The following is a 13,281-nucleotide window of genomic DNA, read 5'->3' on the forward strand; positions in this document are numbered from 1 at the left end:
ATAGTCGAAATTTTTCAAAGAGGATAAAGAATATATACCTGTGTGTACCTTGTTTTATTGTGATATTAGTTGTGAGTACAAACTGTTTGATGGCTGATTTAAAAGGCCAAATGAGTTCACTCAATTATAAGAAGTCAGTGAAGCTGTTCAACCCCAATTAATCATGCATCCCTCTGTTTCATGCACGCGCAGGCGTCTACTCCTTCGGCCTCTTCACGACCACCATCTTCGCCAACGCGGGTCAAGTGGTGACAGGGAACCAGACGCCTCATTTCCTGAACGCCTGCAAGCCCAACTACACGGCACTGGGCTGCCAGTCCTCGCTGCAGTACATCACAGAGCAACGCGCCTGCACGGGAAATCCTTTCTTGGTGGCGTCCGCCCGCAAGTCGTTCCCTTCCAAAGACGCGGCACTCAGCTTTTACTCAGCCATCTACACTGTGGTAACTAAAGATTTCTTTGTCATTCTATTTTCAACAGCACTGGTGAGCTGGATGGATGGATGGATGGATGGATAGATAGATTGTCAAAATGCCCTAACTGTTAAGAATCATAGCCCACTACAGTTACTCAGTGCATACTTGCAAACATCCGCTTTTCTCTTTTTAGCTTAAACCATCAACGTCTGCACACATAATAAAAATGGTCCAGCTGAAATGTTTTGCTTCATGAATAGCCGGCAAACTTTTTCATTACCCTTGTGTGCAAGAATAGCTTTCCTAATGAGCAGCAAGTAGACTCCACTTAAACACAATAGCAAATGATTATGTACAGACTGCTGCTGATAACAACTGAAGTGGTAAATCTGCCCTCGTTTATATTTTATCAGTTGCCCTTATTTGTCAGGAGGCGTTCCATTTAGTGTTAACATTGCAAAGGGCGCCCTCTTGTGGCAATAAATGAAAATTACCTCTACTTCCTTCCATGTCTTTTCATTCCAGATGTATGTGACCCTGGTTTTCCGCACTAAAGGGACCCGCCTGACCAAGCCGACATTGTGCCTGGTGCTGCTGTCGCTGGCCGTGCTGGTGGGCGTGGTGAGGGTGACGGAGCACAGGAACCACTGGAGCGACGTCCTGGCTGGGTTTATCACCGGAGGAGCCATCGCCGCCTTCTTGGTGAGAGGAGGGATGGCCGAATATTCCTCCATTTTGTTCCTAATTTCCAACGTTTTACGTTACCTTTAGGTGTCTTGTGTAATCAACAATTTCCGGCCGGCCCAAACGGGGTTGCCGAACCCTCCGCCTCCGCCTGCGCCGCAACATTTGGAGACACCAGCCGGGATTCCTCTGCTCACTCTGCCTCGCGTTGAGAGTCCACTCGAAAAGTTAAGTGGCCTTCAGGTAAGGGTGGGTGAGGAAGAAATAAAATTAGAATTCAAATTCTCATGTAGAATTGTCAGCATGGTGGCCTTGTTCTCTCACGTTCTCTAAAATTAATTATCCTTAAAGGGGGGATGTCAATCCCACAAAAGAGTCTTGACAATTCTATTCAGCCCCACCAGTTTAAATGCGATATTCTGATTAATATTGTGCGTTAGTGGAATATGAGTTAAACAGGAAAATCCAAAATCCAGCAGTTTTTATCAATATCAGAAGGCGGCCATTTTGCCACTTGCTGTTGAGTGAAAATGTCAACACAGTTGCTCAGGTCTCAGGTAACAACCAATCACAGCTCAGCTTCAGAAAACAGGTGAGCTGTGATTGGTCGTTGCCTGAGCCCTGAGGAACTGTGACAAATGGCCGCCCCCTGAGATGGCTTTTGCTTCATAACTCATATTCCGCAAATGTAATATTAATCAGAATGTCATGTTTAGACTACCTTCATATAGCCGAGGTTCGCTCAACTGCCTCACAGTCAATAAGGTTCTGGGTTTGAATCTCCTGTGACACATTTGCATGTTCTCTTTGTGTAGGTTATATTTCTCCAGCTTCCTCCCATATTTGAAAATCATACAATTTGAGTCAATAAAATCCTACCATTTTACACTCTTGGTGCCATTTTCTGCTTTAGACTCCAGGGTTACCATATTCTGAGATCACATGACCATCAGCCAATCCCGCACCCCACCCCCGTGCACCACCCCTTGCGGAGGTGCCTCACCAGCTCAGTCTAGACCGACCTGACGACGGCGCCTCCCTGCCCTGCCCCGCCCACTACGGGGGGCGGCTTCCTCTCCGCCGGGTGAAGTCCACGCAGGTGTGAAGGTCCACGGGCGGAACGGCGGCGTGAGCGCGGGTCCAGCCTTCCGAACTGTCACAAGGCGGCGACCGGCCGCTCCTATCTTGTTAGTCGTCCCCCCCCCCCCACCCCTCCTGTCTTGGGAGCAAAAGAACCGAGGTATGGCTCGTTCAAGCCAGCTGTGTTGAAGCAATACTCCGTCCCCGCGTCCCCACCAAGACTCCACAACAAGTTAGACATTGATCAAAACTAAATGGAGCAGACGCTTTGAGGACCGGGAGAGAAGCCTAATAAGACCAGTGGATCGTCCACTGGAGATGTTTTTCTAACGCTCAGGACAATTCAGTGTGGAAAGATGTTTATTATATGTCAACAAATACACACTACACGCATTGTTTCTATCCTCAAAAGCAGTGTTTCCCCAACCTATTTTACGTGAGAAAAATCGAACAGCACACCACCAAACAAAAATATCACAAATGTATTAAATAATGATGATGTCATCTGTGTGTATAGCAGTCAGTTTTACCTTCTGACATCGAGTGGAAAAAACATTTAACAGCTATGCCTGTCACTATACGTCGCTGACATAGACAAACAAAGAGAAATTGTAGTAAATTAATAGTCATTTTTCTACCAATTCAGTCAAATTGGGTAATTTCCCGCAGCACACCTGATGTGCTTTAATGGCACAATAACTAATATGCGGCAGCATAGAGGTTGGGAATCGCTACTCAAAAGCAGGTGTGTCCAAACATTTACCCCCAAGGGTTGATGTGGGGGGCTTTTTTGATACATGGGGTGTCCGCGAAGTCACTTTTTTTTTAATAATAATTAATACATGAGCAGTTAACGAGATATTTGAATCCAATTTGTTCTATACACACTTACATTTGACCCGGCTAGTGAAATAAAAAAAATAATAATAATTGCAAAAAAATTACTTCTTGCCAGCTTTTAAATAAAAAAATTAAATAAAAGTACGTACCTGCATATGCAGTCGTGCGTTCTAATAAAACAAACCTACACAGTAAATTCTGTAGAGCAAATTTGACTCTATTTAGAGTAAATTTGACTCTATTTGGAGTGGGACCAAATAGACTCAGTTTTAGAGTAATATTTACACTTGGAAGAGAGTAAAATACAGAATTGGGGAAAAAATAAAAGACACTCAAGGGTTGAGGAATGAACTCACAACCTTCAGCTTGGGAGACTACCACCTAAGCTATGCCCCTTCTACTGTTTGCTTTTTTCCAAGAGGAGACCAAAAACATTGTTTTTGGTCTTGGAGTAAGGAAGATTCCAGCTGACACGAATTATATACTAACACACAGCAGGAGCTGGGTGGCTCAGCGAGTAGATCGACTGATTCTCGATCCTCAACCCTGGAGTGAATTTTTTTTCCTAATTCTGTATTTTACTCTCTTCCAAGTGTAAATATTACTCTAAAACTGTGTCTATTTGGTCCCACTCTAAATAGAGTCAAATTTACTCTACATAATTGACTGTGTACTTAATCAATCACTCCTTCCTATCATAGCTTTAAAGCAATTAAAAGTTCTGTGACATATCTCATAAATTTGACCTCCCTGTATCATGGCTGTACAAATTTCAAAATTGAATTGAGAATGAGCCCCTAAACTCCAATTCGATTCTTCAATTGGAATTGAGGTGGTAAAAAGGAAGCAGAATTGTCATTGAAATTCGAATTGCGGGAAATAGAATTGAAATTCCATGCAATTCAAAATGGCTTGTATCAGTGATTTAATATCAACCTTCTGGACAACCCTGCCGTAAAGCCTTTTTCATACAGAGATTCTCCAAAATTAGTCGCATCAGAGCCGTAACAGCCGTAACATTTGTCATTTACCGCCTTTGCCTTTAACACAGAACCCAGTGAAGGCGGGATATTGCTGCACTAACAACGTTGCAAGGGAAGTGAAGCTGAATCCATTTCTGCCTTTCCAATATTCCCTTACACGCAGGCACCGTCCCGCCTCTGTTACAGCTCTGATACTACCTCCAAAGTTGGAAAATGTTCTGCTCAACTTCATCCCCTCCGTTCCAGTCCTGTGCTGTTAACAGGAACCCCGACTGTCATGACAAGTTTGCTCTATGTTATTTATTTGGTTGTTACTAACATAACTATGAGATTCATTTTTCAAAAATCATTTCCAGTTTAATACATTTTGTAGAAACTTCGTTATTTACCGTGCGTAGTGACGTAGAATGGCGGCTGGCTCTCTGCCGAGCAATGTGAAACGCCTAATCAAGAAAGCAAGTTTAGCCTCGTTGCGTTCCTAAAGAAACAACATTCAAGAGTTTTGATCGTCGCTTTAGGAACGCTGCGGGGGCTTAGCTCGCTTTCTTTATTGGCGTTTCAAATTGCTCGGCAATTATTTGCATGTCGACGACCGTCCAAATAAAGTATCTACAAAATGTATTAAACTGGAAATGATTTTTGAAAAATGAATCTCATAGTTATGTTAGTAACAGCCAAATAAATAGTGTAGAGCAAACTTGTCATGACAGTCGGAGTTCCTTTTAATAGAGAATGGCGGCATAGGGAAAAAAAAGTGTGTGTGTGTGGGGGGGGGGATACTTTTTTTTACAGTCAGTGTCAAAGGGGCTAAAATAAATATAAAGCAAAAAGCACTTTTGTCGATCATAGCACAGATTTAGGGTTTAACAAGCTGTCATTTTGTTATCGTGTCGTGCACTGAGTGATGTGATAGAAAGGACAATTTATACTCCACAAATCTGAAACCTAATAGCATAGTTGTTTAAGACATATTTGAACTTTGTTCGGAAAAGTAGAAAAAAAAAATCGAGTTGCTTCAATTCAATTCACTATTCACTAATTCACGTATACAAACACCATTTTTTGCAAGCACATTTGTCATTTTTATCGTTACAAATGACTTCAGCAATTATGCTATCAGGCTAACAAAATATATTTTCATGTGTGTGTATACTGACGTTTTTTCTCTTTTGATACTTATTAGAGGTCAGTCCAATTGACAGGAACTCCTGCCGATGCCGCGCGAATATTTCTTGTTGCAGTTCACTTATTGATGTCCCGTTCATTTTCTTCCGGCTTCATTCTCGCATATAGGAACCTACGAGCATAGAGGAAAACGCAAACAAGCTGTTTTTGTGCAGTCAATTAAAGCTTTTCATAAACTTCACATTGATATGATTGTCTAATGTGAGGGACAGGAATGTGTGTGTGTGAGCGTGTTTTGCGTCTGCTCACCATCAAAAGTACTACGTGTGTTTTGTCTTCGATTGACTGGCGACCAGTCCTGGGTGTGCCAGCCTCAGCTAAATTCACCATTACCTGCGATGAGAACAATAAGTATAAGGGAGGGGGGGGATGGACGGATATCACTACTATGTATTTTCACTGTGTGTGCGCGTACGCGTGTTAGTGAACACACAGAAAGACAACGCAACTGTTAATTAGGCAACTTGTTTCACTTAACTTGAACCAACACAGTGTTGCTGTATAATTACACTCCTGTGTGGAAGTCTTTCTTCGAAGGATCCTTCCCAAGACCCCCCCCCCCCCCCCTCCCCGTCTGTCCACAACCAATAAGAAAAAGAACAACCTCTGCCATATCACATCAGAGGGTGCTCATTATATTATACCTCGCAGATTACTTCTATGAAACTGTTGCGGTTGGATTTTTTTCTAAAGAAAAGAGGGCGAAGGACACAGTAATGTCTAAATTATGGTATTTTAATGTTAAATGTATGTTTTGTATTTATCAAAAAAATAAACTGCAATTGCTACAGAATGGAATGTTGTCACTTTAAAAGATTTCAAACACACACACACAATAATGTGTCCAGTTTTTTTCACGCGGATGATGCAATTGTTTGATAATTGGAATCATGTATTATAATAGCATTGCAGGTATTTATGGCACCGTGTCCAAACGTTTTCTTCCAAGGGGCACATCAGTGAAGGTAATTATGGATATTATATTTTGTTTTTACACACTGTCATTATAGCAAAAATACTGTAATGATTTTTTTCTTCTTTAGATTTTGGGGTGGCAAGCAGCTCTGTATATTATCCTGTACTCTGTCAAGGTGATGTTACAAACCAAACCAAAGCTCCAGAAAGAAGAAACTAGTTAAAGTCTAGACTTTAATCTTCGATTAGCTCCCTTGGCAAGTAGAACAAGGTGGTTTTATTTGTGTATTTTGTCCTGAACTAGAATTCATTTGAAATTCATTTTGATGGTGTTAGATGACTGCACATGATGTATGATGGGATGGTACCAATTTGCACGTCTAAACGCGTCTATTTTTCTCTTGAAATTATTGCATAATGTATTAATATATTAGTCAGTGCCACATTACTTTTAATCCAGTCTAGAAATAAGTGCAATACCCCATCATCATTTTAATATATCAGGGGGGAAAAATGTACACATCAACAGAGTAAAGTAGCTACTGTAACTTTTAATGTGTGATATTGCTAGTGATGAAATACTGCCTCTTAGTGGTCAATTTTAGTGTTCAACCACTTTATCAGACTATGTGTAGGGAGAGTGCGTAACCAGCAGGTGGCAGTGTGTAACACCATATGCTACAAACAGACATTTTATCCACCATAGGGACACAGCATATTATAAAAGCAAACAGAAACTCAGGATTTGTGTTTTGTTTTGTTTTTATAGTGCAAAAGACAGAAAAAAAAGTATGTATAAACATATATAAAGCATAAAATAAATTGTAATAAATGCAACATGATGGCACAATTCCTTTGAAATGTAGACAGCCAATCGCACCCCCCCCCCTACCTCTCTTTGTGTTGTGTTTGTCACTCTTGTTAACGACAACACACGCTCACTCACACACTGCACTCTCTCGGCAACATTATCTTTTCCGGAAATTGCTTCTCGAGCACAGCCGGAGCCCCATTAGAAAAGAAGAGCTCTGCGCTGTAACCTTTTTAAAAAGCCATTAGTGATGCACCTGCTTCTCTCTCTCTCTCTCTCTCTCTCTCTCTCTCTCTCTCTCTCTCTCTCTCTCTCTCTCTCTCTCCCTCTCTCTCCTCCCCCCTCCCCCTCCCTATTTGTGCGTCCTATTTGTCTCTCTTGTTAACATTGACACACGACTCACAATTTGTCCATCCCGCTTGCCAATCCAGCGAGCAGCAACAAAAAGCCCTTTTGTCCGTCAATTAGACCATGACTCACTCACATTTTACCTGGCGCATCCTCATTTGCCATACTGACTTTTAAAACTACGCTAAGTGACGTTTTTCCTCCCCAGCACTCCACATAGTTTGAAAATGCTGTGTTATTAAAGCTAGCATGAGTACATTTGTGTGGACGAAGCGCTACACTTACAATTACAATATTGGTGATTTTTTTTAAAGCTACACTAAGTAATGTTCCTCCCAGATCTTCATTCGCATTTCCGATGTTTGTGACTTTTAAAGATACAATAATTAATGCAAATTCCCACCCCAGCATACGTGTCCAATTTGTGTGACTTTCGTTAAAGTTACACTAAGTAACATCCCCCAGCACCCACATACGTTTAAAATATGTGTGTCTTTAAGAGTTACATTAAGTAATAAATATTAATAAATAAATATATTGTCTTTATTCACTTGTATGACTTTTAGATTTGTAACATTTGTTTTGAGGACTTTTAAGTCATACTAAGTAATATTTTTGTTTCACTTATCTGCATTTGCATATATTAGCAATATTTCTGATTTTTAAAGCAACAGTAAAATAATAATAATAATTTCACTTTCTTTGTGAAGAAAGTTTTTTTTCTCACCTTGCACTCCCCTTTATAATAAGAAATTTAAAATTAATAGTAAGGAATCATTATTTTTTTTCTTTTGAAGCAACATGGTTTTCTCTACTAACATTTGCAATATTTGTTACTAAAGCAACAGCTATAAATATTTCCCCCTTTCTCTAGTCTCTTTATATTTTCAGAATTTATGATATTTAAAGCAGAAGTAAGGAACTACTGTCACACCACCTTAATAAACATAAACATTGTTCTAATGCAGTAAAAAAAAAATTTTTGTCTATCATGAATATGAGAACGTCATATTATTTAATGTACAATTAATACCTTCAAAAAGGCATTTTGCCACTTGACAAATGACATCACGTGTTGAGGCCTCGACTTGTAAATGGTAGGTAAGCCATGATTGGTTGAGGCCTCGACACATGATTTCATTTTCAGTTGACAGCAAGTGGCAAAGTGACTTATTAATTCATTCACTGCCATAAATTCATTTAAAAAAAAGATGATTAAAAATTAGGGGTGGCAGGCGATACAAATTTGTAATCGTAATTAATCGCATGACTTCACTAGTTAACTCACGATTAATCACAAATTTGATATCTGTTCTAAATGTACAATAAAAAAAGAATCTAGGTTTTCATACTCTTGTTAGCAAAAGTGGGGAAAAAAAGCTAAACTAATAGAAATTGTTCAAATGAATTTTTGACGTCTGCAATGGCAGTAAATGAATAAAAAAAAATATTTTGAAAGATTATTAAAGATTCGGGGCTTCAGGTCATTAAAACTTGTAATCGTAATTAACCGCATGACTTCACTAGTTAACTCACGATTAATCACAAAGTTTATATCTGTTCTAAATGTACAATAAAAAAAAGAATCTAGGTTTCCATACTCTTGTTAGCAAAAGTGGGGAAAAAAAGCTAAAATAATAGAAATAGTTCAAATTAATTTTTGACGTTTATAGCCGTCAATGGCAGTGAATGAATAATAAAAAATTTAAAAAATTTACTACCATAGCCGTCAATGGCAGTGAATGAGTTAAAGGTGTTAATTGCACATGAAAAATATTCAAGTTGTCAAATTCATTATAAAACAAAATATTAACGTTTTAACTGCTGAGAATGGCAAGATTAGCAAAGTGTCCCTTTAAGTATATACGACCACGAGGCAGTAACTGTCATGGCTGGTCCACTCAAATTATAGACATCAAATGTTTATTCAAAATTGCCAAGTTGAAAATTACAAAATTCTCTTTATTCCTTTGCCATAAACAGGATGAAGGTCACATTTGTTTTCTATCATGTCGCTCTATCCACTGTACACATTATTGCGCCGCTTTTGTAGTTTTACCTCCGGGCAAAAGCAAAACCATAAATGGCGGTAGATATTTGATGAAAATACACAACGTGCTAGTATGCTTTGGAAAGTCATGTCGAAGCAAGCGGATGAGTCGTGTGCTTTTGTGGCGTACGTCACAGCCGATGACTAATATCGCGTCCGCCGCGCTGCACTCTGCTGATTATTCTCAATGGTCTTCCTCTCACAATTAGGAAACCATTAACGCTGTGTGTGCGCGCGCGTGCGTGCGACTTGGAGAATACGATTGCTTACTAGAGGAAATGAGCTCCATTTTTTTTATTAGCATCTCGGCCCCGCAAATGTCACATTTAAACTTTATTGTCTGCTTTTTGTCTTTCGAGACGAGCGAGACAAATGACAAACATCGTGTTGTTGTGCTTTAGCCTCGAAGATCGTTGACGGAAGCCAGTTCTGCTCTTGTGCGGGTTATTTCGGGACATGTCGCGCTCACACACACACACGCATTGGCGAAAAATACACAGGAGTTGGACCTTATATTTTTTTTGTAAATTAAAATAGACCAAAAGTATTGTAACAGTGGAGGTCAATTCCTTTGATGTTGGTGTATACTGACAAATATTTGTGTTTCGGATCAAAGTTGAATATATCCCATAGACAGCTCTCTGGTCTTCATGTTTGGCAAAATGGAATTTTCACAGGCGCAACCCAAATCCATAATCAAGCTCTATCCATCGTTTAACTAGAAATACCCACCAGTCACATGTTCCATTACTTTTGTTCACTTGAAAAGTGGATGAGTTCAAACAAAAGATGCTCCGTCCTGAGTCGTTTAACACATCTCTATATAAAGACTGTATTTGGTAGCCAACGTGCTAACGTCGCTACGTCAACCTACGAAAAGGTTCATCTTTTTCGTTCGAAATAACTTACTTAAGCCTCCAGGATTGGGGCCAAAGGCAAAACCCAGGGTATTTTTTTTGTTGTTGTTTGTATTTTTTTTTGCTTTTCGATAAAGTTTTAAATCCATCCTTATTCTGTCGTAGAAGCTAGCTTAGCGTTAAGCTAAACTGGGAGCGTTCGTCTTTCCGGTCCAACGTACAAGTTTGCAAACTCCTTTCATGCTAGGACGCGAACAGGAAATTAACGACAAAAATACACTGCCGAGATGGGCTTTATTGACTGATTGCTTAACAAGTTGAATGAATTTAATGCTCGGCTAAACATTCCAGTTGACATACAAACATTTGTGGGTGCGCACTGTGACTTAACAATAAGTTGTGCACCCCCACGCGTTGCCATTGTAATATTCTTCCTGCGACACGAGTAGACACGACAACGTGCTATGATTCATTTTTACTCAAATTCTGATTCTGCATTCGTTTTTAACGGCCTATTAGCATCTCAATCCGAATTACCGCTCGTTCGTGCAGAGCCCTAATGAGTGATGATAACGGGTGAATCCATTTTTCTTATGGCTTTGACCTTTTCCTCGCCATGTTTTCAGTAAGTGTAAGCTACATTTGCCCACATCAACTCTTCAATAGAGGACGACTCCACGAGACAGACATGGCATTTAATTGCATAATACAGTAGGAAACCATTTCACATAACTTTAAAAAAATATATATATTTTTTTTTTTTACTACTGTCCTGTTTTACTTCTGCGCCTGGTGGCAGTATGAGAGAGACATATAAATATACTGTACTGGAGTATCAGCTCCTCTCTTAGCTTCTCAGTACGGCAGGATTATTAGTACTCTTCGCAGAGGATAAAGAAAACTTTTTGCTACACCAAAATAAAAATGCCCCAAAATAAAAAAAAAAATGCTACAGGAAATTGTTTTCTATTACCAAATCATAATGGCTTGACATGTATGGGAAATGTTCACCCCTTGTGGAGTCACCCTCTGTAGAAGTTTCTTTGGGAATGATGGGAAATGAAAGTTACGCTTGTCGTAAAACATGAGGAGGAAAAGGTCAAAACCATCAGGTGCAAAATTTCACGAGACAAGAAGATGAGGAGAAATGAACAATGGATGCAGCTTTGTTTATGAATCAATATATTTTAAAGAAAGGCACAGGATGCCATTTAAGCTAGGACCACCACTGCACGCACGCACACGCACACGCACACGCACACGCATACTACACACAGAGTTGTTTCGGCGTTGCCTCTCCTTTGCAGGCCACCAGATGAGAGGAGGATTATCAAGGAGCCTCAGCAGCAATCGTATCCAGCGTGTCTGCTTAGGAAGACCATCAAGCGGATACAGACGTCCCGGGAGAATGGATTAGGAATATGGACACGCACACACACTTATACACACACACACGCACACACATCTCCCACTGCAGTCTTTCATGAGTTTCGGCCTAATGGCTGACAGGACACAGAATCGCAGGTTTCTCTGTCAAAGGCTTAACTGTGGAAAAAACGAACACATAACAGGTGCTCTTTAAATTTGGCGGGCACATTTTTTTGATAAAAAGCCTTTTTTTTTAAGCGATTAATCGTGATTAATCAATATTCTAAGATGTGATTAATCTGATTTAAAAAAATAAATAGTTTGACAGCTCTAATATATATATATATATGTATACAGTATTTTTTTCATGCAAAACGCTTACTGGCTTTACATTCAGATAAATAATTGTTTTTTTAAATTGACAAGTGAATAAAGTAGAAAAAAATGCTTGGAAAATTGCATTTTTAAATGTAAAATTCTGTTTGTTTTTTTATATAATAATGATCATATTACATATTGAAGTTAAATATGTTGAAACATTAAAAATTTTACATAAACGTAAACATTATTAATATTATGACCTGATCTATAAGTAATATAATAACCCTATGTAATTTTAAACATGATGGATAAAGTTTTAAAAGGGTCCAGCTTATAGGAGTTTGAAAATTATTACGAATATATCTTCAAACATTGCGCATATTAACTCATTCACTGCCATTAACGAATATAGACGTAAAGAATTCATGTGAACTATTTCTATTAGTTAAAATTTCATTTCATTTTTTATGAAAACCTAGAAAAAATTGTGTATTGTACATTTATAACAGATATAAAAGTTGTGATTAATCGTGAGTCAACTATTGAAGTCATGCGATTAATTACGATTACAAATTGTAATCGTCTGACGCCCATCATTTTTAATATTTTTTTTAAAAATTAGGGGCATCAGGCGATTACATTTTTTAAATTGTAATTAATCACATGACTTCACTAGTTAACTAACGATTAATCACAAATTGTATAGCTGTTCTGAATGTACAATAAAAAAATCTAGGTTTTCATACTCTTGTTAGCAAAAGTGGAAAAAAATGTTAAACTAATAGAAATGGTTCAAATGTATTTTTGACGTTTATAGCCGTCAATGGCAGTGAATGAGTTCAAATCAACTTGCACATTTCAGCTTTAAAAATGACGCTTTTTAAAGGTCAAGTTATTTCATTCCCTTGTATAAACATTTTTATCACATAAAGTACAAAATTGAAGGAGGAGAGTCGACGTTGGTGTTGTTTCGGACAACTGCAGTGGAAGTAAAATTGTGTATTATTATTTCATGAATTCCCCCACATAAATAACATGACTTCTAAAAAAAAAAAAAAAAAAAAGTTACTTATTGTTGAAAATGTTGCTTGCAGTGTTCTGTCCACCTTCTAATATGTGCACTTATGCACTAACCAATAAGCGACAATCATGCAACATTAATAAATCATATTGTGGCGGTGGCATCTTTGCATAGGAAAAAAAAAGACTTAATGGAAAAGTGGAAAATAGACGAGCGCTCGTTTACAGCGTTGGAACACATTAAGTTGTGAAAGCTTTGCCATTACAATTCACAAGTCATTAGTGCTTTGCTGTCAATGACAGGGCACATACAATCACCCACGCTCATATTAATACTTACAGTGGATATAAAAAGTCTACACACCCCTGCTCAAATCGTTCAGGGAGGAGCTAGCCTGGGGTT

At 38.8% G+C, this 13,281-nt stretch overlaps 1 protein-coding gene across 5 annotated transcripts in view; it reads left to right on the forward strand.

Moving 5' to 3' along the window:
- plppr2b (phospholipid phosphatase related 2b) overlaps window positions 1-6,869 on the forward strand; it is a 93,476-nt gene extending 86,607 nt beyond the window's left edge. For 3 of the 5 annotated variants that reach the window (XM_086082130.1, XM_086082129.1, XM_086082128.1), the window contains 3 exons: window positions 193-443; window positions 942-1,118; window positions 1,188-2,002. In XM_086082130.1, coding sequence (XP_085938256.1) covers window positions 193-443; window positions 942-1,118; window positions 1,188-1,433 — 674 coding nt within the window. In that variant the 3' untranslated portion in view covers window positions 1,434-2,002. The other 2 variants (XM_086082131.1, XM_086082132.1) reach the window with 2 other exon arrangements.
- Window positions 6,870-13,281: the final 6,412 nt, after the last annotated feature.

The sequence above is a fragment of the Leptonotus elevatus genome, chromosome 8 (genome assembly GCF_054856555.1).
Source record: "Leptonotus elevatus isolate MCC_2025b chromosome 8, RoL_Lele_1.0, whole genome shotgun sequence".
NCBI classification, from domain to species: domain Eukaryota; kingdom Metazoa; phylum Chordata; class Actinopteri; order Syngnathiformes; family Syngnathidae; genus Leptonotus; species Leptonotus elevatus.